The sequence below is a fragment of the Anas platyrhynchos genome, chromosome 5, assembly GCF_047663525.1.
Source record: "Anas platyrhynchos isolate ZD024472 breed Pekin duck chromosome 5, IASCAAS_PekinDuck_T2T, whole genome shotgun sequence".
Classification (NCBI taxonomy): domain Eukaryota; kingdom Metazoa; phylum Chordata; class Aves; order Anseriformes; family Anatidae; genus Anas; species Anas platyrhynchos.
The window spans coordinates 24,053,883-24,078,663 of record NC_092591.1 but is presented as its reverse complement, the minus strand read 5'-3'; the positions used below and the strand labels follow the sequence as shown (position 1 = coordinate 24,078,663).

Here is a 24,781-nt window from a genome sequence, read left to right as displayed (position 1 = left end):
GCAAGAAACACAGCCTTCGAGTTTACAAAGAAGATAAATGGTAATAGGATATGAGCTGGATGGGACTATAACTTTTTTAGGAGAGGCTATATACTTCAAAGTCTAAGCCAATGCCTAGCTGACAAAGATAAGAAGGAAATTCCTCTCTGGAGAGGTTATTCCACAACTGTCCAACAAAGATTATTTAACTGAAGGATCCAGCCCTGCCAGAGGCAGGCTCTTAGACAACATTTGCCAGCCCTGGTATCTAATCAGCCCTGTTTTTATAAACAAGCAGCTTGGGGATCAATCAGCCTGTCAGTCCGTGTCCCTCAGGGCTCTGTCTGACCCCCGTGGGCTCAGCACCGACCGCCTCCAGCCCAGACCCGGCCACTTTCCCCAAAAAGTTCCCAGTGGTGACCTGGGGACAGCACGCCGTCCTCTCGCTCCTACTGCTTGTGTGAGTCGTCCTTCTGATCCCCGGCCCCATTCTGCAAAGTGACTGGGAGTAACTTTAAAAAATGAAATTAAAAAAAAATAATAATCAGATTAGACATTAATAGGGTTGGGTGAAGGGAAGAGCTTCAAATGAATTGTGGCTGCAATGCGCAGCCAGAGGTGGCTGAAGGGCAGCCAGAAAAGGCTGTAGGACGTCCCAGGGCCATCGTTCAGCAGATGGTTTGTGGTGCTGTCCATCAGGCCAGCAGATGAGCCCAAAGCTGAAGGCAAAGCAAGGAGCTGGGAGCACGGGAAGCAAGTTTACGAGGATCTGGGTGATTTAGGAGATGGGTGACGGATGAAAAGCACCGCTTCATGTAGCACATGTCAGATGGCCTATGCGGGAGCAAGGAGCCCGTCCGAGGAGAGGCCATGGCAAGGGCAGGTTAGTGTGTAAAAATTAACACCAGGCATGTAAAACTGTGTTCAGAGACGTGACAGGGACACACGGGAGTCCCAGTGAGGCTCTTGGTGGATCATCACCATTGATAGTGGTGTCAGGAGGGTGTGAAAGGGCTGTTGTTATTGGGGTCTGAATGTGCTTTCAGTGCTCTCGGAGGACATGTCAGGGACCATCAGGAGCCTCCTCAGTGCTCTCATCGTTGTGCTGCAGACAGAGCCGTAACAAACAGAGTTACGCTGAGAAACTTGCCAAAATGGACTGGTACCAACTCTGCCTCCTCTGCCCGGCTTCGGAGGACATGGTCCCACCCAGAGAGCCACCAGGCAGCCAGGAAGAGAGGGGCAAAAATGGGGAAGGCAAAACCCAAAGATCTCCCCAAGGGCTGAGAGCGACTCCTCTGCAATCACCCCCCTGTGCTGGTGCAGCTCTGCTGTGCTCTAGAGTTCGCTCTGTTCCTGATAACTTTTTGGCCCCCGTGTTGTGCTGCCGGGCTGTGTTTCCACATCCCTGAGCCTTCACCTTCTGCACACTTTATTTTGAACAGAAACGCGCACATCGCCCCTTCGGCGCGAGGAGAAAGCCGCCTTCCAAGCGGCGATGTGCTCGACAGCTTTTTGTACTTCGTGCAGTGGAACTTGTGCCTTTTTTTTTTTTTTCCCCCAGCCTCTCCTGTCTCCGTTGCAGATGCTGCCATTCCCGCTTGGTTAATTTGTCTTTGTCAGCACATGTTTCCACAACAGTGGCAAGACTGACCAGCCCGGGTAGGACGGCCGTGTTTACCCGAGCGCTCGGCATCCTTCGGCAAGCAGTCTGTTTGCCGGAGACTTTGCTGTTCACTTTTACCCACTGAAGCCACAAATTCTCAATGAATTCCTGTGCCTTTTCTAGCCCAAGTGAAACCGTATCTGAAAAGTAAACATGTTTTGTGTTTACATGAGGCAAAACCCACTTTGGGAAAAGAACAGTTCAAGCACAAGTGGCTGCAAGAACGAGGAAAATTCCCCTGTGAGCTGAGAGTTCCCAACTCGAGAAAGAATGATGCAAGTCTGTCCCTCGAAGCGTGTGCGTAAGCACTGTCCTGGACAAGGATGCTTCCCTGGAACTAGCCCTTAAATAGTTAAGAGTAAGAAATCACAGGAATAACTCAGACTGTCATCGTGACGGAGGCTCAGCTGCCAGCGGGACCTGCAGAGGGGAGTCAGGGAATTGGGGCTGGCTGGGGGGAAAGAGGAGCAATGAGGAGGTCAGCACGCGAGGCTGGGGCCATACATACGTGTATCTGTGCTGCAGGGAGATGTCTCAGCTCTGCCCGCTAGGAAAATGGAAAAAACAGGGTGGGAAAACGCGTGGAAGAAAGAATGGGCAGAGCTGTCTTCCAGCCCCAAACCGAGGAGGGCAGATGGCACTTTCTCACCATCCCCCGGAGCAGGAGGAACTGTGCTGCCCTGGGTGGCCCAGCCAGGCCATCAGCCTCCTCTGAAATCCCCGTGCTTTTCCCTCTCCTTCCCCTCGGGATGCAGCAGTTGCAGGGGAGCTGCTGTGGTCTGCCCTGAAGGCAGCTGCGTGTGAATTGCTGGCGAGATATTGTTTGTCAACCACAGCGGGCTCCTTCCAGCTCAAGGCACTGCAAAAAGCCGTCCTATCTGATATAGGAAGGGGAAGGAATGCGTATGGGAAAAATACATTCCTGTGTGCGCGTCGCCCTTCCCCCTGGGATGAGGTGCCAAGATTAACGAAACGTTGGGGTTGGATGCAAAGGTGTGCAGAAAGTGTTCGGCCTCTCTGGAAACGAAAAGATAAAAGGCTACGAGCACGAGGAGAGCGGGAAGGAAGACAGATCCAGGCTGTGTCCTGTAGGACAGCTTGGGCAAGGAGCATCCCGTGTGGAAGGGGGTGGCTCTGGTGCCCTGCTCCTGCTCGGACAGCGGTGGGGAGAGCGGGGCTGTGCGGGTGGTGGGTGATGAGCAGCATGCGCTGCTGGGGGTGAAAAGAAATCAACTTTGTGGATGCTGAAAAGAAGCAACGGGGGGAGGAAAACGGGGTGGGGTGGGTGGTGGGAAGGACAGGGACTTGTGCACGGACTCGTGTGGCTCAGCGGGGCAGCTTCCCCAGCTGCTGCCCTGCTTCTCCTTCCCAGAGGTTAGGGGTTTTGTCCCGGAGCGGGGCTGCTCTGGCAGCAGCAGCACACCCAGTACCTGCGGCAGGTCCTGCGTGGCCCTGCGGAGCTGCCCTCCCGCAGCACTTGGGCAGGTGGGAGAAAGGGCCGGTTGGTGTTAAAGAGGAAGGAAACGATTCAAACCCATGCAAATCAGTTAGCAGGAAGCCCGCAGTCATCACCTGCCACCTCGGTGCCAGGGCACGAGGCCGGGGAGGTGCCTCGGGGGGCAGTGTCCCCCAGGATATCCCGGTGCCAAACCGGGAGGGAACCCGAAGCAGCTGGGCGGGGGCTCCCCAAACCCTTCTGCTTCCTCTCCCCCCGGTGTGGGGTCGGTGAGCGGAGGGCCGCCACCCCCCGGCTTCACCTCTGGCACCGCGGAGAGGCCGGTGGGGGGCTGCCAGAGCCGCCCGCGATGTCCTTCACGTCCCGGGCCGGGCACTGCGTGGTGCCGGGGGGGTGCGGGTCCCGGTGCCGGTGCCGGTGCCGGTGCCACCCCATCCCGGCGCTCCCCGCCCCGCGGCCCCGTTCTCTCGCCCGCCCTCCCTCCCTGACGTGTGGCGCTGGCAGCCCGGCCGGTTCCGCATTCCCGACCCCTCCCCGCAGCCCAGGGGCCGCTATATAACCGGGGCTGATGCAACCCACCCCGCCGCCCGCCACAGCCCGCGGGAGGCGCGCACCGGGGCGGCGGGGGGCGGCCGGGGCGGCCCGGCGGGGACCGGCAGCGACAGCGACACCGACAGCGACCGGGGGCGGCGGAGCCGAGCCGAGCCCAGCCGAGCCGGGCGGCGGCGGCGGGGCTGAACCCGCAGCCCGCTGCCGGGCCCCGCGGGCATCCCGGCGGCCCCCTCCCCGTGCACGGTGGGTGCGGGCACGGCGGAGCCGGGAGGGAAGCGGGGGTGGCCGGGGGGAGAGCGGGGAGCGGCTGCCGGGGTGGCCGCGGGGCGCTCGGGGCGCTCGGAGCGCGGGGATGGGGCCCCCGGGCGCGGATCGGAGCCCCCCGCTGCTTTTTGGGGGTGCGGGGAGGAGCCGAGCTCCACCTGCCCGTGGGGTGTGCGGCTGGGGGGCTGCGGGGGGCCCCGCTCGCGGTGCGGGGTCCTGGGGTGCTCGGGAAGAGAGGGGCACCCCCGGGACCCCCCGGGACCCCCCGGGATCCCTGCCGCCCCGTCCCGAGCCCGCTGGGGCAGCCGGGCGTGGGGTTGAGTGGAAGTTGTGTTCTTCTGCACGGCTTGCTCCGGGAGGCACTTTGCTTTGCTTTTTTTTCCGTGGTAGGGAAATAGGGTTGGGAGCAAATTGGGGGAAAGGGAGAAATAGCAGGAGAGCGAGAGCCACATTATGTTTCCATTTTCCTTTAATGAAGGCCCTGTGGAGGTGTATTTGAAAACACAGGGTCTCCTATGCCTTCAAGGAGGGTGAGAACACTGCGCTGGCTGCTTCCAGGGCCATATGCAGCGTATGGTGGCCAATGAAACGGGGCCTGGCTCGTTCTCTTGCTTGTCTTGGCAGCCTCCTTCATGGCTTGTATTACCAGCCCTGGAACACAACCACTGCCAAACTGTGTGTGTGTGCGCGTGTGTTTGGACTCCGAGAGCTTGGCAGAAACAAATGCTTCAGCAGCTCGGAGCAGGATTTTTTAGCTGGTTTCAGGAGAACTCGCAGGAAAAACTCGATCTGGAGGCCGCTGCCAGAGTCCGCGCGGGGAATCTGGTGGTTACCGCTTCCACGGGGACATCTGGGAATGCCAATGGTTGGAGTTCACATCCTCGGTATGACTCCTGGTGATTCAAAAAGGGAAGAAAAAAAACCTGCCCATCTGGGGGACGAGTGGGTGGGTGCTGGAGCTGCCATCCGAGCCGTCCTTGTGTCAGGCCGCGACTGGCTGCCGTGCTCCTCGGGTCTCTGCGATTTCCCGGGGTGGCCAGGAGCTCATGGCAGGTTGCTGCTCCCTCCTGCTTACAGCTGAGCACGTCCCTCCTTACAGGGTGCCAAGGTCTCGGCTGTGGCCCTGGCCGAGGAGGAGGAGGAGGAGGAGGAGGAGGAGGTATCCCCTCCACCTCAGCAGCGTGCCCAGCCGGGCTGTTGGAGAGCAGGCAGCGCTGAGCATCCGCCGGGTGCTCTCCTTCCCCATGCTGGTGTCTGCAACTTTGTCTGCTCCACCTGGGCCAGGTAGCGGGCAGCACGCAGTGTCTTGAGAGCCTGAAGCTGCCCAGAAGCTCTTTTTGCTGCAGTGGGCCGTGCCCCGTCGACCTGGCCCCAGGACCAAGCCGTGGTGTGTGGCAGCCTGCACGTGTCCTGCAGTGCCCGTGTGGCAAGGAGCAGGCACAGCAAGCCTGCTGCCATCTGCCTTTGGCTGCTTGTGTGGGTTTCTCCATTGCATGGACTGCCCAGAGCGTCAGTCCAAACCCTGCAGGCTATTTAGCGTGCAGCCTGGGAGCCGAAGGTCTGTATGGGCCTCTCAGCTGAGCGGGGCTGCTGCAAGCCAGCCAGAGCTGGTCTTTATATGGCTTAGGGGTCTCTGTGGATGACCCTGGCATCCAGGGCACAATTCTGAGGAGTTTGTAGGGGGGCCTCTCATCTCTGAGGCCACCCTTGCCCCTGAGGTTGGAGCTGTGTGCCAGGGGAGGGCTGTCTTCTTGAAGAAGATTCCAGCCCTGACCACATGCGGCCGTGGAAGGTCCTGGGGGATTTCAACAAGTCAGTTGTTAACCTCAGTGCCTGAGCTGCAGCCTAGCTCAGAGCAGCACACTCCCTCCTCCCCACGGCCATCTGAACTGCTGTGGGTCGGAACAAGGTCTCTTCTACCTCCCTGTTGTGTGCTGCCGTCCGTGGAGCGGTGCCGCGTTATTAAATGTCTGCCACGCTCCATGCCAAAGCCGTAATTAATGGCAACCTCCTCGTGCAGGAGCTGCGAGGAGCCTTGGCTGTGCTGGGTGCTGTGCGAGCCCCTGCTGGTCCAGGTCGCTTGAAGGTGCTGCATTGCAGTGGTAGGGGCAGCGTGGTGCTCAACTGGAGCTGTTTGCTGCCCGGCCAAGGTACGGAGGAAAACGCTGGAGGAAGGAGGAGGATTGAGCTGGCTGCTTTGCTGATGGCAAAGAGGGGGTTATTGCTAAAGTTGAGGACTGGTTTCTTGCCTTCTCATAATGGGAATAAGAAGCCAAAGCAGCAGACAGGCAGATGTGTGGGGGCTGCACGCGTGCCCCGGTGAGATGCCAGCTCTGGGCTGCCCCTTGGGTGCAGTGTCAGGAGCTGGGTGCCTCCCTGGGGGAGGAGAGGAGGGAGGCAGCAGGGCTCTCCGTGTTCCTGCTCTCAGAAAGCTCCTCACAGTCTTCTCCCTGTGAGCAATTCGGGCGTTCTTCTGCCATCTGTGTGAAACCAGACATCCAGACTGCGCCAGGCTGCTCCCACTCAAGAAAACAGTCTAGATTTCCACCTCCTGAGGATCTCCTCCTCCAGAGCTCCTTCCTCCTCTTCCATAGCTCCTTCCTCTCTTCAGCATGGTGGTCCGCTTGGTGGAGCTGAGGGATCCGGGCTGGGACACTACATGGAAGGGTGCTCACAAACCCTGCAGCTCTTTGTCCACCACGTTGCCCGTGGGAGAGAAGGAACAGGAGGGGCAGCTGGGGGTGTCTGTGGGAAGGGTTCGTCTTTGCCCTGGGTTGCAGGAGCTGGCTGCAAACCTCCCGGGATGGAAGTGGAGTGGCAGTAGTGAGGCCCCATGGTGGCTGCCATATGGAGGTGGCGCGCTGCAGCTCGGCACACCTGGTAAGCCACGCTGTGAGACCTTAAACTGGTCTTTAGACAGGGAGCAACCTCCCCAGATGCCTTGTAGCACTCACTAAGCAGTCCTACCTCCTTGCTGAAGGGGGGCCATGCGGAGTTTAATCCCGGTGGGTGTCACTGCGGCGCCTCAGCGCACCGCGGGTGCTGGGCTGTGCACCCACGGGCTCAGCAGATGAATGAATAAACGCACAGCGCCTGTTAAAGTCCATGTTTGCCAGCGCTGCTGCACGGGTGTCTGAAGGACAGGTTAGAACCAAAGGGCTTGGCTGTTGCTGTGTTTTGATGGTTGGCAAATAACTTTGATACGGATCGGTGTGGCCTTTGGCACTGGAAGTAACTGCTTTTAAAAATGCAGAGCAGAAGAAGGGAGGTTACAGGGTGACCTGCTGTAAGGAGCTCCTTCCAACGAGGTGCATCTGGCGTTCAGAGCTGGTGGCTGCTGCCCGGGAGTGGGAGCATATCACATTCTAGAAAACGGGAAAAAAAGGTAATTGCGTGTTCAGGTACTTTTGGCACTGGGCATATGAGGTGTGGCTTTGTGCCGTCAGCGTGGTGGCGTTAACGCGGCGCTCACGGGGTGCTGAACTGAACCTTGACGTGGAAAAGTGTTTGTGGGCTCCACTGGCCCTCAGCCCCCTGCAGCCCCCCAACCAGAAAAGTCCAGATGGGGAAAAAGCAAGTGGCTCCGTGCTTCAGAAAACAAGTGATAGCCAATTGCCCTGTCTTTGTTTAGAAAGTTACATTCTTGAGGCATGAGAAGTCGGGCATGTCAGGAAAGGGCTTTCATATAAATCATCCTTCTGCCAATGAGAAGGAACTGGAAAGATGCGGTGTAGAGCATACAGACTGAGCAAACTTGATAGCCAGGAGCTAAAAGGAAAAGTTTAAAAAAAAGGATGGGAAAGCCATAGTAAATTCCAAGGGACCACAATTTGCTTCTCATGGATGGCAGTGTTACTTCTGATCTCCAGAGCAGAATTCTTGCTTGTTGGCCGTGAACGGATGAAGGGCTGACTTAGAGCCCAGGGCTCCAGGACTGCACGAACAAATGGCAGCAGTATGCTGAGTGCTAACGTACTGATGAAGAGATCAAAGATAGCTCGTACAGGAGGTTGCAGGCTTTGGCAGCGCTCCGACGCATGGCAGCTGGCAAGTAATGGCAGGCACCCAGGTCGGGCCTGGCGTGGCAGAACAACAGGCAGGCAGGGCCTTGGTTCTGCTGGCAGCGTGGAGAAGGGCTGCTGGGACAGACTGCCTTATGGCACTGCTTGTTAGCCTGGAAAAAAGAGGAAGAGGCTGATATTTACAGTGGCAAACCCCCCCGGCTGGCAGGAGGTGCCAGCCTGGCTCTCTGAGCATGGGAAGGGTGCTGGGGTCAACCACTGCAGATGTCAGAGCGTGTGGCAGAGCTTGTGCTGGAAGAGACCGTGATTTATAGCCAGCACTTTAACCAGAAACTGAAAATAGGGTTGTAAACAGCTCCCACTCTCACCAAGGAAGCTGACAGCACAGATAAGGCAGCAATGGCAATTTAAGGTGAAGTGATGGGTGTCTGTCAGAAAGCTGCTTTGGTCTTCGATGTAGGATGGTGCTGTCGACAAAGCAGCAACTGCTTCTGGCTTATAAAGAAGCAAACCGTGCGCTTGGCTAGGTGAGGATGCACAGGATGCTCCCAGGGGAGTAGCAGATACAGACTAAGTCAGCTTCTGCACAGGGAAATGAATGTGTGACTTCAGCACAGGTAGGCATTCCTCTGCTGGTTTTAGGCTGTGGGTAAGAATAGCACTGAAGAGGTGGCAGGAGGGGCATGAATGTAGGCTAGCAACCAGAATACAAGCCCCCAGGGACCCTGGGCTACGTGGATTATGCCTACGCACGTTAGATTTATGCAGTAACTGCTGCGCAAACATCAGCTACCTCAGAAAAAGGAAAAAAACAAAAAAACAACAAACTCAGAGTCCCCAGAAAAAGCAACAGAAGTCAGTATGGAAAACAAAACAACAACAAAACCACAAGGAAATAAAGACTTAAAGTGTAAGAAAAAGAACAGAAGCATATGCAGGGACAGTGAAGCTGAGCAAATGTGTGGGTCAGTAACAGCTCGGTAAAGCTTCTTCCCACTGGCTCCTGAAAGGAACAGACCCCAGCAACAGGAGAAAAACAAGGAGAGCTTCGTGCTGCCTTTAATAAAACATTAAGTGAGCCAGTGTCACAGACCGTTGACCATAAAGACGTGGTTGGGGGACAAAGGACAGAACCACTCGTCACTGCTGTGAAAAATGCAGCAAAAAGGTGAGAAAAGGAAGCTGTACTGTTGTCAGCTTTTTGGAGATGAGGCTGCAGATAAAATAACTGAGCTTGCCAGCAGACTGCAGGTCTGAGACCTGCAGTTCCAGAGCGAGGATGCAAAAGGGACTGCAATAATTAGGAGGGTTTACAGACATTTTGGCAAAAGGTCAAGTCGTGTGTTCCAGTGCTTACCCAGAACAAGGGGAGGGTAGGAGCAAAGCTGAAGAAGTACAAACTGAGTTTTGACCCATGAAATCACGTGTTGACCAGATTTTTGCTGTAAGGTTAGTTGCTACGGAGAGCATTGAATGACACAAGCTGTGCATCGCCGAGCTGAAGTTTTAAGAAAGCCTCCTCTGTCTCATAATTCACTGTGGAGCATCTTGAGATGTTGTGGCACAAAATGATGAATAGCATCAGTGCAGAACGCACAGCTACAAGGAATGTAAACTGGAGCAGCTGGCGTCATGCAGATACCAGTGTCAGATGGAAGACTACACATTCTCTTTCCCCTCGCTGCTTTGCTTTGCTGTTGGCTTCGTTATGTGAAGAAGCGTAGCTGATACAATGCAGGAATTGTGTGGTTGTGCAGTAGGACACCAGAAAGCAAGGTTTTACTGAGGATGCAACTTCTTTCAGCTCATGTAAGGAGCCATTGAAAGACCGCCTGGCACTGAGGAGAAAAAAAAAAGTTTGTGTTAATAACCAGTTATGAAAAGAACAAATCTAATAAGAGTCCCAGCTAAAGCACGGTGTTAGAAAGCGAAGGAATCAGAGGTGAGCTGGTTCACGTTCCCTAGAAATAACAAACACTGCAAGGGAAAATGCAGGGAGGAATTACGAACTGGCAATGCACCAGCTGTATTCACCACTGCCAGCAAGATCTGGCTATTGAAAAGCTGCAACTTAAAGGTCAAACTCAGATCTTGCACCTCAAAGTTATTTCTGTCCTAACATGCAAATGTGGTAGAAATATGCTGGAGCTCTAGGCAGGCATGTTGGTGTCTTCCAGAGTAACAGCCTCAGGAATAAGGCCAAATATTAAATAAAATTACATCTTTGGGCATTTTTAACGTGATCGAAGTACAACTTCTTACCTGTAATGTTATGCAGGGAAATAGGTGAAAGTATTTGGGACTTGGGTACCTGGGAACAGAAGTAGTTGGAGGTGAGAGTCCCTGCGATCAGCAGCGATGGTGCCTGCGGCTGTGGTGCTTCAGGGCCTGGGCTGGATTAATGCTCACTGCACCCTGCTCTGAGGGGGGTGGCATCTCTCCTCATTCCCTCGTTTTTGCGGTTACAGCTCTGCTGGAAATGGTTTACATTCCTCTCCAAGGTCTAACACAGCTTGACTCTTGGCAGTTCTTGGTGTGCTCCTCAGCTTCCTGACCCCTGCGCAGGACCTCATTTGGAGGAGCCTTCCTTCTCGACCAGTTCTCAGCTCCTCCTAATGTGCAGGCTCACGTTCTGCCAGGTGCCTCCTTGTGCTTTGGTTTGAACAGCTTTAGAATTAATTTAAGCTGATGCATGTGTGTTGTGGGCTTTGCTCATGGAGTAACTGGGCTCAGGATAAGTTGCTCAGGCAGCAAAATAGGTACTGGGCCAGCTCCTTCACTCAGGCTCCTTCAAGGCACATCAAGCCACTAGACCAAAGATGCAGAAGGAAAGGGTGGACCAGACAGAGCATAACACTTTCTCAAATCCTTAGCAAGCTTTCCCTGGGGAGCTGCTCAGAGCTGGAGTGCAGGGTGGCATTCGGTGCTCAGGTAGTCCCATAGCCTGAAAGAAAAAAACAATCTCCCTCCTTATTTCATAAATTATATTGACCATGAATTCTCTGTAGCTGAAGACCTGGAATGTCCAGCCTGGCATGTAGATACTCTTGCTGTCATGATGTAAAACAATTAATTAAAACCAGGTTCCCTTAGATGAGAATGAATTTAAGCATCCAGCAGTGGGCTCGAGTCAGGTTCCAGCCTGAACCATAGCAAAGGGTGGGCCAAGGCCCCAAATCTGTGTGTGCCAGCACAGCTCACAGCATTTGCAGGAAGGAGGCTTCAGGGTGTTCATATACCTCTGCCACAGAGTCCTAGTTTTTCATTATGTCCAAACTTTTCCAAGCTGGAGGTGGGCGTCCATAGGACTGCTGCTGGGGGTGTGCAGGAGCTGGCCCTGGCTGTGCTGCTGTTGGTGGGCCTCTTCCCAGTGCCACCGTGTGTCACCTTACTGGTGGTGGCTGGGAACGGGTTCGTGATGCAGTGCATGTAGTTATCCCCAAACAGCAGTGAGATAACCCCGCTGCTATGTCCTGTGGCAATGTGTCTGGGGAAGGTGTCCCCCGCTTTGCTGTGTCACCTCACTGACCAGGCGCTGCCCTGTGGAGAGGGACAGTTTCTGAGGAAGACGGGAGGGATTTAGGCAATACCTGCGGGTGTTTTTGGAACTGGAGCGCAGCCTAGGGCAGGACGGTGCCTGGTTTCTGGGTATCTTTGCTGCGTGAGGCCTGGATGGCAGGGAAGGGAGGTGGCAGCTTCAGAGCACTGCTGGCACCGCAACGTGGAGTTACAGCTGTCCGCTTTGGGGAGTGCTCTGGAGGAATAAATGCTTCAGATTGTTTCAGGGCTCTGCAGTCCCAGGGAGTTGACGTGTGGTCAAACGTCACTACCAAATTTTTTATTGTCAGACGGGCAGGAGTCTGTTTCATCAGGTAGCATCACTTCCCTTCAGAAGTCACCCAGCTCTCCTCTCTTGCCCATCGGCTCCTTCTCAGGCTGCTACATCCTTGTGCGGATCATCTCCCCCCAGCCCAGCATCCTCCCCCTGCATACCAGCACTGGGAGCGCTGCCTTGCCCTCCCCTTTCTCGTCTCTCCTCCTGAAAGATGACCGCAGCAGAGGGCTTGCTTCCTGCTCACTGCGTGCCACTGCCTCTGTACGGTCATGGTGGTGCTGCATTTGCTTTCCATGCTCTTTCTCAAGTCCTGTTGGTTACCGCTGCTCTCTGCCGAGCACACTCTGCCTTGGGACAGCTCGCAGTGACACCTGGGTCTCGGTGGCAGGTTAGAGTGTATGGCTGCTTGCAGGATACTGCAGTTCATAGGTGCTCTCTGATGCAAATCCCTTGGTCTGTCACAGCAGGCCGCCCTGCACAGCACTCGTGCTGGGAGCCGTGCAGCTTTTGTTTGCCTCTCTGGTCTGGACTAACCTGTATGAGTGGCTTTCCTTCCCCCTCACTGCTCATCTGTTCCCTGACGTTAACTAGTACATCAAATAGCCTCCTGGGCAGAGAGACGTGCCAGTGCCAAGAAGTCCTTGCCTTCTCTGCTTGTCGTGGTTAAGACTTTGACTTGCACTTGCTGACCTGCGTGAGCAGGGGGTTGGACGAGGTGACCTCTAGAGGTCCCTGTGCGACTCAGCGATCCGTCACTCCTGTCCCACACTCGCTGCGCACGTTCGCAGCCTGGTGGTGACAGATCTGCCACCTGGGGTGGCTAGTGCTGGGCAGCTGTGGCAGCTGCCTTGTTAATGTGTGTGTGCCTGCATTTAGCACAGCTGTACTGCGTCAACCAAAAGCCTGCATCACCCCTTGCCCTGTTTCTCAGCATCCAAGTGTGGCTGCTTGGGAAGGAGCAGGGCGAGCGCACCTCACCCTTCCCTCATGCATCTTCTGGCTCCAGCAGTGGGTGCTGCCAGCTTGCAGCCCCTCTCCCCTTTGGGGTGCCTCCTGACACAGGTTGGGATGGGGTGGCTGTCCCCAGGCTCCCCGTGTGGCTGTGCTTGGGGTGGGGGAACGGTGGCTGCGTGGACAGCAGGTGGCTGCGTGTCGTAACTGGGTCACCAGAGTGTCCCGGGCCTGTTACGCAAGCAGAGACAGGCTTAGGTGGTAGCCAGCAGCCACCTGCTCCCTCTGCCTTTTGGCTGATAGCACAGCTCCAGCTCTACAGGCTTCTCAATTTAGGGCTAATTTTATTTCTGTATCTCTTAGCCAGTTGTTCTGCACATTTCCTGGTAACTCCCTTTCTTCTGCCTATGAGTGACTTGCCAAAGCTTGTCCCAATCCTACTCTCTCTCAAGCTCCAATTTTTTTTTTTTTCTCTCCTGATAGAAGAAGCCTTTTGCACATTGCTCCGCTTCCCCTCCCCTCCAGCCTTTGTTTCCTCGTGTTTGTGCTGGGTGATGTTTGCTCAGCGGCAGGTTTCTCCCTCAGCAGCTTTTCATTGTTTTATCCTCGGTCCCCGTGCGCCGTGCCCCGACCCCGGTCAGCAGGCTCAGCCTGCCCAGCCGGCAGCCAGCCCGCGGCACGGTGCGGTCCCCACAATGCTGGTTTCTTCTCGGCCTAATACCTACGCATTAATCAAAAGGCAGTAAGAGCAAAACCTTGATCTTCGGCACTCCAGACAAAGGTGTGCCAAGACCAACAGCCCGTGGGACCACATCACTGTTGATCCTCTAAGTCCCTGCACCAAGCTCCTGTTTTTCAGGTGCTCTGCCTCTCAGGTCTCTTCTTCTTCCTCATCTACAGGCCAGTAGCGTGTCCTTCCTAGCAGGATTTGTATATTTTGGTCTCTGCCACCCAACTTGTGCTCATTCCTTGCCTTTGCCATCCCTGGGGGAGAGCAGCAGCTTTCCCTGGGCCTGTGGAGCCGGCTGGGTTCGTGCCGCGTTGGAAGCGGGGAGGTAACAGGCCGTGTCTCTCTCCCTGCAGCCCGCGGAGCCGTGTCCCCTGCTATGATGCCAGGGCAGATCCCCGACCCGTCGCTGACGGCCGGCGCGCTGCCTGGGCTCGGCCCCTTGACGGGACTGCCTGGCACCGCCCTGACCGCCGAGGAGCTGAAGTACGCCGACATCCGCAACATCGGGGCCATGATCTCGCCGCTCCACTTCCTGGAGGTGAAGCTTGGGAAGAGGCCCCAGCCCGTGAAAAGTGAGGTGAGGCTGGGGGCTGCTGCCTGCGGGCGGCCCCACAGACGGGCAGGGGCTGCTCCCCAGGGGTGCCTGCCGCTGCCCAGGTCGCTCTGTGGGGCTCCTGGGGAAGGGGTGGTGGGCGGCTGCTGCTCGGTCCCATGGGCTGTCATGTCACAACTGTGTTGCAGGGGCTTGGGAGACACTTGCACAGCGTTTTCCTTGTGTGCTTGCGTCGTGTTGTGTCTGGCTCTTTCAGCCTTGCTGTGCTGGTGCTGCTTGTGTCAACCAGTGCCAGCAAATGGAGCTGGAAGTCCATCAGTGTGAGGCCCCAAAGTGGTGACAGTGGTGGCTTCGGTCAGGACTGTTTGGTAAACAGTCCCTCCATGGGCAGTGCAGTTATGAGTTGGCATCTAAAGCCAAATGTGTCCCAAGCTCCTGGTCTGCTACTTCTATAGCAGCTTGATCTGCAGGGAAATGTAGAGGAAAGACGAGGGGAACCCCACCAGCAGCCCCCAAATAGCTGCCTCCCCTTGTAGCCTCTTCCTCCCCTGCACGGCCCGTGGAGCCAAGGAGCTGAGGATGGCAAATGGAGCTTCCCCTGGCACAGGCTTTGCAGCAAAAGCCTGGGAGAGCCGAAGCAGTAGCTGCTTATTCCGTGAGTAGCCAAGAAGCAACCCACGCGTAATTTTGCAATGCAGCCTGCAGCTGCTCTCCTCTTGCAGGGAGATGGAGCACAGGGAGGCTGGGTGCTGGCATGCCATGCTCAGTGCAGAGCTGGGGAAAAGGCAGCTTTTTGCCCTGGCACAGGGGTGTTTGTCCGTGGCAGTGCACAGAAAGCCCATGTATGGGGTGGTGGATGCACCATTACCATCCCTTGTGCCTGTAACAGAGCTGAGTCCTAACCCCCAGCACCAGGGGGCCATGTCGCCTTTTTGAACTGAAGCAGAGGCAGGAAGGAGAAAAGCTCCTTTCTTGAAGTGGCAGGAGCTGTAGGACAACAAAAAGCAGAGCCGAGAGTTCAGGCTGCTCTATCTGTGCTGAGCCACTCTCCCTGAGCATCTGTAGGTCCCATCTAAAGGGCACGGCCCTTCGCTGGCCCCAGTGGGTGTAGGGGAAGCTGAAGGGGACAGGGAAGGGACACTTACTCTTTGATCCCTAATAGATAGAGCAACTAGGTGTGGAAATGTGTCAGGCAGTTCGCAGGCAGACAGTGGGGCTGGTGCTCTCACTGTTCTTCCAGGAAAAGGCAGCAGAGCACGGAGTTAGAGCCTGCCTGGTCGCTTCTGCAGATGCCCATCACAGTGTAGTGAGAGCTGGAAGCTTCTGGTGGGACATGGGGGCATCAGCACAGATCCCATCCTGGTTTTCCTAAGCATAGTGCTGCTGTGGCAGAGGGCTGGCTGCAGCCTGGCACTGTGGGAAGTCTGTGCGTAGCTTGTGCTGCCTTTGCTTGATATTTTACTCCCATCTAAAATGGCAAATTTGGTAAAATGCTTGGGAAATAACAGAGAATATGCAAAAGCTGTTAGTGCTATAAAGCTTGGATATTGTCCTTTGGAGATTAGACATGCAGCTTACTTAATTCTGCCCAGTTAGCATTTCCTTCTGTCCTGGCACATCACGTCGAGATGTTTTGATTAGAGGAATTTTGATTCTGTAAATCAAAATCCCCACACCCACCACCACTTCATGCCCATGGTGTTGGAGACCTCTTGGCTCCTTATGAGGTCCCTAAGTCAGGTGTGAGAGCAGTGAGGCTGTTCAGATGACGTGTGCTGCGAGAGGCTCATCTGGGAGATATGTCCCTCAATCCCGCTGGCTTGGGGAAGTATGAAGGGAAGGATGTGGCTGCCTTGGCAGGCTGGAGTTGCTCTTGAAGAAGGTAGAAGTAGACTGTGGAAATGATCATAAAGTAAAAGTGGCTGCCACTGTATTTGAAAAGATGTATGCTGTCAGCTGCCAACTGACAGGAACAAGGCAGTTCAGTCTGACATCTCAGAGTCCCAGGCCGAATGCTCATGGTTATTGTTTGTGGGTCTTAAAGGCCCAAAGGGTCTTTTCTCCACTGCTGTGCTGCAAGGTGTCACCTGGATGCTGAGTTTATGAAGATTTCTAGCACTCGCAGTTCTCTGGAGAAGGAACTGGTTTGGGTTCTCGGCTGTGAGCGTGCCACAGGCCACTTACACAGACTTTTCCCTAAGTACTTTGATTATGGGTTTCCAGCCCATAGGGCTTATTAGCCTGGTGTGTGCGGTTTGAATCAGATAGCAGGGAGTGACTGAGTCATGGCAAACAGCACCGGCACTGCTGTGTCCCGTGTCCTTATCGGAGATGCACCCCACTGTCCCCACCTTCTGGGGTGACCTGGTGGCTTGGCCCCCATGTTGAAGGCACATCAACGTTAGAGGCTGTGGCAGCGACACGTTTGGTCCCTTGTAAGGGTTGGACCACGTCACTGGTGACCACTGGTGAGGGCGGCAGCGGGGCTGCCAGGGGCTGCCAACCTCCTCCACTTGATGGCTCTGACCTGGGCTTCTCCGTCTTGTTGCAGCTTGATGAGGAAGAGGAGAGGAGGAAAAGGCGCCGGGAGAAAAACAAGGTAGCAGCAGCGCGATGTCGTAACAAGAAGAAGGAGAGGACAGAGTTCCTGCAGCGGGTGGGTGCCCTGACCTGGAGGTGGGCTCTGGGCCTGGGGGAAAGAGGGCTCTGATGGTCTGCCGGTGTCTGTGCTGGAGCAGGAGCACCCTTGGGAATGTGGCCCAGGACAGGGGCCTTCTGCCCAGATTCCTGGAGGTTTCCCCACTCAGAGGCCAGGTTCCCTCTGGCTGTGACCCCAAGGCAGAAGAACACTCCCACTGCCTGACTGCTTTTCTCTAAGGGCTGGTGGGATGCAGGCAAAGGACACAGCTGGGACAAGGAGCCATTTCACAAAGGCAGCTCCTTGCTGATGGGGGACGAACCTTTCAAAATTTAAAAATGCAGGTTTGTTTCCTGGTGCCCTTCCAGCCCATGGAAAGCAGCCAGGCAGGGTGTTCACTGCCCTGGGAGCTGGCTGTGGGTTGGGTAGGAACTGCCCGGGGGAACCTGGTGTCTTAGCATGTCCTCAGGCTGCTCCTGTGCAGCACGGGCTGAGGAGCAGCACTGAGCAGAGGTGGCTTGTTGGCCAAATATTTATTGTATCTGTTCCGTTGAAGCAGTCGCATGCAGTTGTGTTTCTGCCCTGTTAGGAGTCGGAGCGTCTGGAGCTCATGAACGCGGAGCTGAAGGCCCAGATAGAAGAGCTGAAACAAGAGAGGCAGCAGCTGATCCTGATGCTCAACCGGCACCGTCCGACCTGCATTGTGCGGACAGACAGCATCAAGACACCTGAGAGCGAAGCCAACCCGCTGCTGGAGCAGCTAGAGAAGAAGTGAAGGTGGCACTGGGCCAGGAGGAGGAGACAGTGGCGCAGGGTCTTCCAGGGTCTCTAACGTATGTACTGTATGAAGAACTGTGCACCGAGGCCTGGTGCATCCAGGACCCAGTGGGCTTCCTTGGGAACTATGGACCAAACAAATTTTGGGGGCAGAGAAGATTGGGAACCTGTCAACCGTCTACTCTGAGGCTGAACCCGGGAGCAGGGCTAGCGGCGCGGGCGAGGGCAACCTCTCTGTGATACCTCATCGCGGCCCTTCGGCCTGCTCGCGGCCCCGCGGCCCCACGGCATGGCAGCACGTCCTGCGAGGAGGAGGAGGAGGAGGAGGAGAGGAGGAGGCACGGGAGGAGCTCCTGCTTCACCCTCTCTCTTTCCCACAGCCCCTCAGCGTGCCGGGGAGGAGCGGGGCCTGCAGGCGGCAGGGACGGCGGCGGAGCGGAGCCTGCAGCACTCCCGTCCCGCCGCGTGCCGGAGCCATCCCCGGAGGCCGCCGCCGCTCCTGGCGCACACTCCACACGAAAACCCCAACCGAAGAACCGCAAACACTTGACGCGGCCCCGTCTGGTGGGCAGGCCTGTCGGGGCTCGGTGGCGCAGGCGCCCCCCACGAGCACACTCTCAGTATAATGTTTACAGCCCAGCTGTCCGCGTCGGCCGTGCTTTTGAATGCACATTTTTACACTTTTTTTTTTTTTTTAAGATATTTTTTACAAAGTTTTTATACAGCGATCTCTATATGGATTTATATAATCACTAGATGTGATCCCATAGAAATGTATGTTATGATGGTCTGTTTGTTACAAATGCATATGCCACAGTTATCTCCATTGTGTTACTTGTCCGGCGGCGTCCGGCTCCTTCCCCCAGCACGCTGGGGAGGGGGTCCAGCAGCCCTCCGCAGGGCCGTCGCTGCCGTCTCCATCCATGTATGTCCTTCATAATACTCAGTTCTGTATCTCTCAGTAAATGTTACCTTTACATACACTGTCCTCCTGTGCTTTGTCTGGGCCAGGCTGTGGTGGGCTCGGCATCGTGGCAGCAGCTGCTGGGTTTCTGGCTGTGCTGGGTGTCCTCTGGCTGAGCACGATGAGGAAGCTGATCCCAGAACTGTTGCAGTGTTGGGATGGTGGTGATCCCTTTCATGGAAGATGGTAGAAGACCTCTGGGCCTCCGCTGGGTTCCAGCCCTGCCCCTGACTGATGTTTTGGGAAAGCCAACCCCTGCCCTGGGCATCAGCCAGTGCCAGCATGGGGATGGGTTCAGCAGATGCTCAGCCAGGTGGTGGTGAGGTGCTAGGACTAAAGGGGTTGCTGGCACTGAAAGGACATCCCCACATGTACAACCAAGCCCTGTCCCTACATTGGTGTGTTTCTGAGCCCTACAGCCACAGGCAGCAGGAAGGTACCTCAGTGTGGACTGGGGCAGGCCCCGTCTCACCCATGGGACACCGCTGGGCGGTGGTGACCCACATGTCTCATGGGGCAGTGGTGAACCCAGTCATCTCCCAGCCTGGTGTCATACCCAGTGCGGATGAAGTGACTTCGATGCAACTGGTGAGTGAAAGAAGCTTTCCGTGTCTGGTACGGATGCACATTCCAGCCACTAACACTGATGTGGTGGTGGGGACAGGATGAGTTTGCCCTAAATGTGGTAATAGCATGGGAGGAGGTCTTTCCTGAGCATGACTGTTTCTCAAACGCATGTTTATCTCTGCAGGCTCTCTTCTACCCCCTAACCTCCAGTGATATATTACATTGGTTCTTTGCCTGTCCCATACTTTCTTCCTGGATTTCCCCTCCCCTTCTATAACTTCTGTCTTAACATGCTTTTTGCTCGCCTGGACAGCCCGTGTGCTCATCCTCACGTGGAGACTCCCACCTACCCACCACACACCTCCAGCAGCCCTGGCAGTGCCGTGGGTGCAGGCCCTACTCTGGCAAACAGCCACCCTGCAGTAAAACTGCCTGCTATGAGAACAGCTGGCTTCAAAGAGAAGTGTAAGATGCCCTCTGAAACCAAGCGCACCAGAAGCAGCCAGCAAAGGCAACAGCAGTGTAGTGGTGGATCCTGGAGCTGGCGGTGGGGCTCTCTGGATGCTGCTGATGGCTCGGCCGTGCCAGGGAGGGCTGGGAGAATCCAACCCCTCTCAGAGGGGCTGTGGAGGTTGCCGACAGCTAAGAGACTGAATGAAGTCCAAGAAATTTGGGCAGAATCTCTGTCATGCCACAAGGAGGTGAGATGAGTGGCTGCTGCACGGGGCTCTGCAGTTCTACATCAGCTCTTTGGGGGCACAGCTTGTATTATTTAAGTTTTTTCTTGTCACTTTTCCCTCATTAGGAATAGAGACCACCGGGGATGTGCATGCAGCCCCGTCTGTGCCTGCACCTTGGAGGAGCCCAGCACTTGCCAGTGCCAGTGTGGTGCTCCCGAACCCAACGCACAATGGTGGTGACGTCCTCCCAGCCGCATCCCTCGGTGCACAAGGGATAATGCTGGGGGACTTACTCACAAAGGCCACGTCTCAAAGGCCACCCACCCACCCACTAGCAGGGCGGATGGCACCTAGGGGCCTGTGCCAGCGCTGCCGGAGGCCGTGGGCCTCCCTCCTGGTGGCCTCTTGGGTGCTGCCACCAGCAGGAGGAGCTGCACGGCCACAGCACCAGCACACCTCTGCTCCTGGGGGGCCTTGGCCATGCTGCATGCAAGGTGTGCCCACCTTGCCCAGTGCCAGCAGGAGCTGTTCCCAGGGCATGACTCCAGATTTTGTCTGAAGCCCAGGTGGATGAACCCGGCCATGTTTCCTGCCTCCCTCTCCCTGGTGCCCCATGGCAAAGCCTCTCTCGCCTCTTCCCCTGCCTACAGGGGAAGGTGGGTGTTGCTCTGACCCAGCGCATCAGGCCTGAGGCAGTGCTGGGGTGATGGGCTGGGGGTTGCTCTGAGTGCTTCGCACCCTCTGCCTGCCTCCTTTCTTCTCCTGGGCAGCAGAACCCCAGTTTCCCAAGTCCTGCAAGCCCATCAGCTTCTCACCCCTCTCTCTTGCAACCATCCCAGGACAACTGAGCAGCCCAAAGCTTGCTCACGGCTCCCTTCCCTTCCTCCTCCTCTTGCCCTCTCCCCATCCCCTTCTCTGGCACCCCTGCCTGCAGGGCTTTCTCCTGCCAAGGGCATCCAGCCCCTTACCACTCCTTGGGCAGAGCAGGCTCGCAGGCCATTACTTTGCAGTTTTCGATAGCATCGCTCTCATCCTGTGTTTGAAAAACACCTCCTCTGCCCATCTTGGCAGGACCGGAGGGTGATTCCGTGACATGCGGTAAGTGTTATCAGCTGACCTTTGGCAGTGACCTGCCACTCTAGTTTCATTATGAGCCAAGGCCACCAGGTATTCACTTATCTTTCTCTCTATTGGCTCTTCTATTCATCTTGCTGGAAAACAACCTCTGAAAATCCCCAGCCTTGCTATTTACCAAGAGCCACGGAAATTGCTTTCATGATCAGGGGTGCCAGCGTGCTCTGAGTGGCACCAGCACAGCCCGTGGCTGGCAGCAGGACCGGCAGCCGGGAAAGGCTCAAGCGCCACCAGGATGGCTGCAGAGCAATGAGAAAACCCTCCTGCTGCTTCCCCAGGCCTGGAAATACGGCCTGGCTCTCCACTGCCTTTGGGCATTTGTTTCCCCATCTTTGGCTTCTCCAGGAGCAAGGGGACGGTCCCAGCCCTGCCAGAGGGAGCACCCGTGATGTACCAGCCAGGCGCTGCTTCCAGAAGCCTGTGTGGCTCGAAGCAAAAGCACACGTTGGGTCTGTGTGACAGCGAGGTTTCGCTGCCGCCTGTCACGTCTCAGATGAAGCTTCAGGAACGGATCCTTTGCCAGTAACCACCACCTTGCGCTGATGTTATCTAGTTTCTGCAGAATGAACTTGCTGAGTTGTCATCTGTGGCGCTGTCAGGGGAAGTCCTGACTCCTGACGCTGCAGTTCCTGTGGCTGCTCCGCCAGCACCCCAATTCCAGCAGCACCTCCAGGCCAGGCAGAGCCACTGGAAATCTGCTGGAGCAGGTGAGGCCGGGGCAAACGAGGCTTTGACACAGGCCCGTGGGCTCCCAGAGCCAGTGGAGCCTCTGGGCAGGCTAACGCCAGCCTGGTTGCTGCCAACATCTCGCTGTGAGGTGCTGATAAATGCTGTAGGCCAGTGAAATTGTGCTGGAGCAAGTCTGTGGGCATCGGTGGGTGTCTCACGGTGTGTGGATGAGGTGGCCTGCCACACAGGCAAGCCCTGTGGGTGCCAGGCAGAGTCACTGCCATGATTATGTAGTCACCTACCGAGTGAGGCATCCCTCTCCTTCGGTGGAGGCCTTCCCTGTTACCAAAGTGACCCAATGCGTGCATCTCTTCTAGCCCACAGCCGTTGCATGTTTCTGAATGAGCCAGGGTGCCAAGGTCTGCAGCAGCGAGGTGGCTTAGATGTGGCTTCATGCCACACCACCAGCTTGCCAGCTGATGTGCACAGGGCTTTAGGAGCAGCGCTGGGTGCCACCGTGCTGGGCTTGGCCACCTGGGATGCACCATTGGCACTTCTCTCTGCCCAACAGCCTCCACGTGCTGGGGCTGCTCGGTGGCTGGGCACTGGTGGCTTGCAGCTCAGTGAGAGCATGAAAGGGTGCCAGGCTGTGCTCCAAATTCAGTGGATGCCCACCTGGCTGCACAGCAGTGGGGAAGAGGAAAGGTGCCTGAGGAATGGGATGGAAGAGCCCATCTGTCCTGTAGAAAGAATGGGATGGAAGAGAACCTCTGTCCTGCCAGTGTAGATGGCTGTGGGACACCTCGCCTCGGGTCTCGTGTTTGCTTCTGGTTGCCCCACTGTGAAAACGGGAGACCTCCAAAGATGGGTGCTGACCTAAATCAGGGGTGTAGCGAAATTTCCCTATGCGGAGACTAAAAGTCCCAGCAGTTTAGAGTGGAAACTAGTGAAATGCCGTGTGATAGAGAGGTACAGAGCAATGCCTGGCTTAGAGATAAGTCTGTTCCTCTGCTCACCCCCTCACAAGATGTTCAAAGAAATGGAAAGACAACTCATTTCAAGCTGGCAAACTGACACGCTTCTTACAGAGCAACGAACTGCTTTGCACAGGTGGACAAGGTGCCTGCCGGCCAGCCACTACAGAGGGCTCACGAAGGACAAGGTGCTCGTGGAAAACAAGGATGCTCACAGCTCAGGTCAAAGGCTTTGACTAAAAACATTTGGAAAATGGCATGGCTCTTGGAATAGCATGGCTCTGGAATTCAGGGGAAGGTGGTTCTGCCTTTTCCTGTCCCCTCTTTGAAGCCGTTGTTGGGGTTGTTGGGGGCATCAAGGGCCCCTTGTGCCAGGGCCTCCTGGCACCACTGCGGGCAGGGCTGAGGCTGTGGCCCCTCTTCCTTGTCCCACCTCCCAGGCACTGCTGGGGATGAGGCCCTGATAAATGGGGACAGAAAGGGAGAAATGGCGTATCTGGCCCCCTAAGCCAAACGCGAAGCAGCTGCTGTTGGGCTGGGAGCAGGCTACGAGCAGTTGTGCTGTTCGCAGCCATCCCCTGCTGAGAGGGGTGGCTTGAGTCTATCTGCAGGGACATGCCCTGAGGAAGCTGTGCCCAGTCCTTGGGAGGGCTGGACATATCTTAAGGTGACGGGTGGCATTGATGAACGCTTTTCTCTGAATTAAGTCATGCAGCAGCCAAGTAATACATTCAAGAGCCGTGCATTAATTTGGGAGATGAGCAATGTGTTCACCCCTCTGCCCCCACACCACGGGGCATGGCAGCAGGGCCCAGTGAGCATCAGACACCCCTCAGGCTGCGGCCATCCCATGGGAGCAAAATGTTGGCTGTTTGGTTGCTGTGGCTGGACACGCTACAGCACAAGCACAGGTCCAAGTCGAGGTCCTGCTGTCCCAGCAGCGGGGAAGGCCTGCTGGGCTCGTGTGGCCTGGAAACACACGAAGGAAGCTGGGGCTGCGGCCCCCTGCCAGCACCGGTAAGCGTGCCCCTGGGTGGATCAGCCATTCTGGTTAAACGGGTCACTGCCCTTCCTCTTTGGGCCTTCCCCATCATCGCCAAACGAGACTGCCACCGAGATGAGTCAAACCGTCAGACAACATCTGCGGCCCTGCAGTCCATGCGCTTGGATAGTTCTGCCGGCCCCGTGCAGCAGAGGCAGAGAAGCCCTGCTCCACCAGCAGCGTCTGCACGTGAGGCCTTTCGCAGCTCCCGGGGGGCTCATCCAGCCAGGCTGGGCAGTGGGGTCTGCTCCTGGCCAGAAATGGGCCAGGGGCTGTGAAGGAGGCTATGGGAGAGTGGTCGGCCTTGGCTTCTCACTACTCTGCCAGGCTTCGGGATCTGCTGGCCTGGGGAGTTGGGTACACGTACACCTGAGCTTGCTCCTGAGCTGCTAAGCCCTGCCAGGGACTGATTAGAGGTTGCTCAATTAATTACCCAACCTGATGGTATGTACAGGATGGCAGACTGTGGCTGACCCCCTCAGCAGCCTGGGGCGAACACCAATTATCTGTGTCTTGAGCCTGAGGCTCTGCCAGCAGCCCTCCCCCCCACACTGGGAGCACACTGGGAGTTTACTTTCCGTAGTTTGCTTCTTTTAACACATAGACAGCGACACGCCAGAAGAGAACTAATGACATTTAAAAAAATAATAATCATGAAAGTGTCATAGATGAGTACTGAAGAGCTAGAAATTGCCAGAAATGGCTTTGCCTGAGCAACCTAGTGTCAGATACCTTGCACATAAAATCACCTCCTGCTTTTTGCCTTGGATGGCCACCTCTTTATCCCCCAGGCTGGACCACAGCCAGAGGGAATGAAAAGCTGGCGCACTGGGCTGCCTCTTTTCTTACCAGGGCTGAGAAACTGCTACCAGGCAAGAAAGCAATGGCCTGTAGAAAGAAAGAAGGTTTCCTGGGCAGGCCCTTAGTGCCTCCCTGGAGAGCCGCATCTGCCTCAAAGTAACTCGGTGAGCTGCACAAGTGAGTCTTTCACAGGAGCAGCCACTTGTTCCTCATTTGCCAGGTCTGGGTTACAGAAGAGCTAAAAGGTTGCACCTGCAGTCGCAGACATTGGGAGCTGGGGGTTGGTTAAACGAATTACTCTATAGAGCCAAAAACACTGAAGAATTAGATTCTAGTTGGTTAAAATGGTGTGTCTAAAATTAAAGAGTACTAATGACCTAAATCCCTCTTTGTCTTGTGTTTCATGGTGGTGAAACAGGGATAACTCTACCCCCTCACCTGGAAAGGTGGCTGAGAAAACCATTTCATTAGCAGTGCTGAAGCACTCAGATGCCGGAGTGATGGACCCTAGAAAGGGTCTGTGGAGA

At 56.0% G+C, this 24,781-nt stretch overlaps 1 protein-coding gene across 1 annotated transcript; it reads left to right on the top strand.

The window, feature by feature from the left end:
- Positions 1-3,685: 3,685 nt before the first annotated feature.
- On the top strand, positions 3,686-18,404 carry JDP2 (Jun dimerization protein 2). Its single transcript, XM_038179958.2, has 4 exons — positions 3,686-3,896; positions 13,809-14,032; positions 16,560-16,664; positions 17,236-18,404. Exons 2-4 carry the CDS (start codon positions 13,832-13,834, stop codon positions 17,419-17,421), a joined length of 492 nt encoding a protein of 163 aa, XP_038035886.1. The 5' UTR covers positions 3,686-3,896; positions 13,809-13,831; the 3' UTR covers positions 17,422-18,404.
- The last annotated feature ends 6,377 nt before the right edge of the window (positions 18,405-24,781 follow it).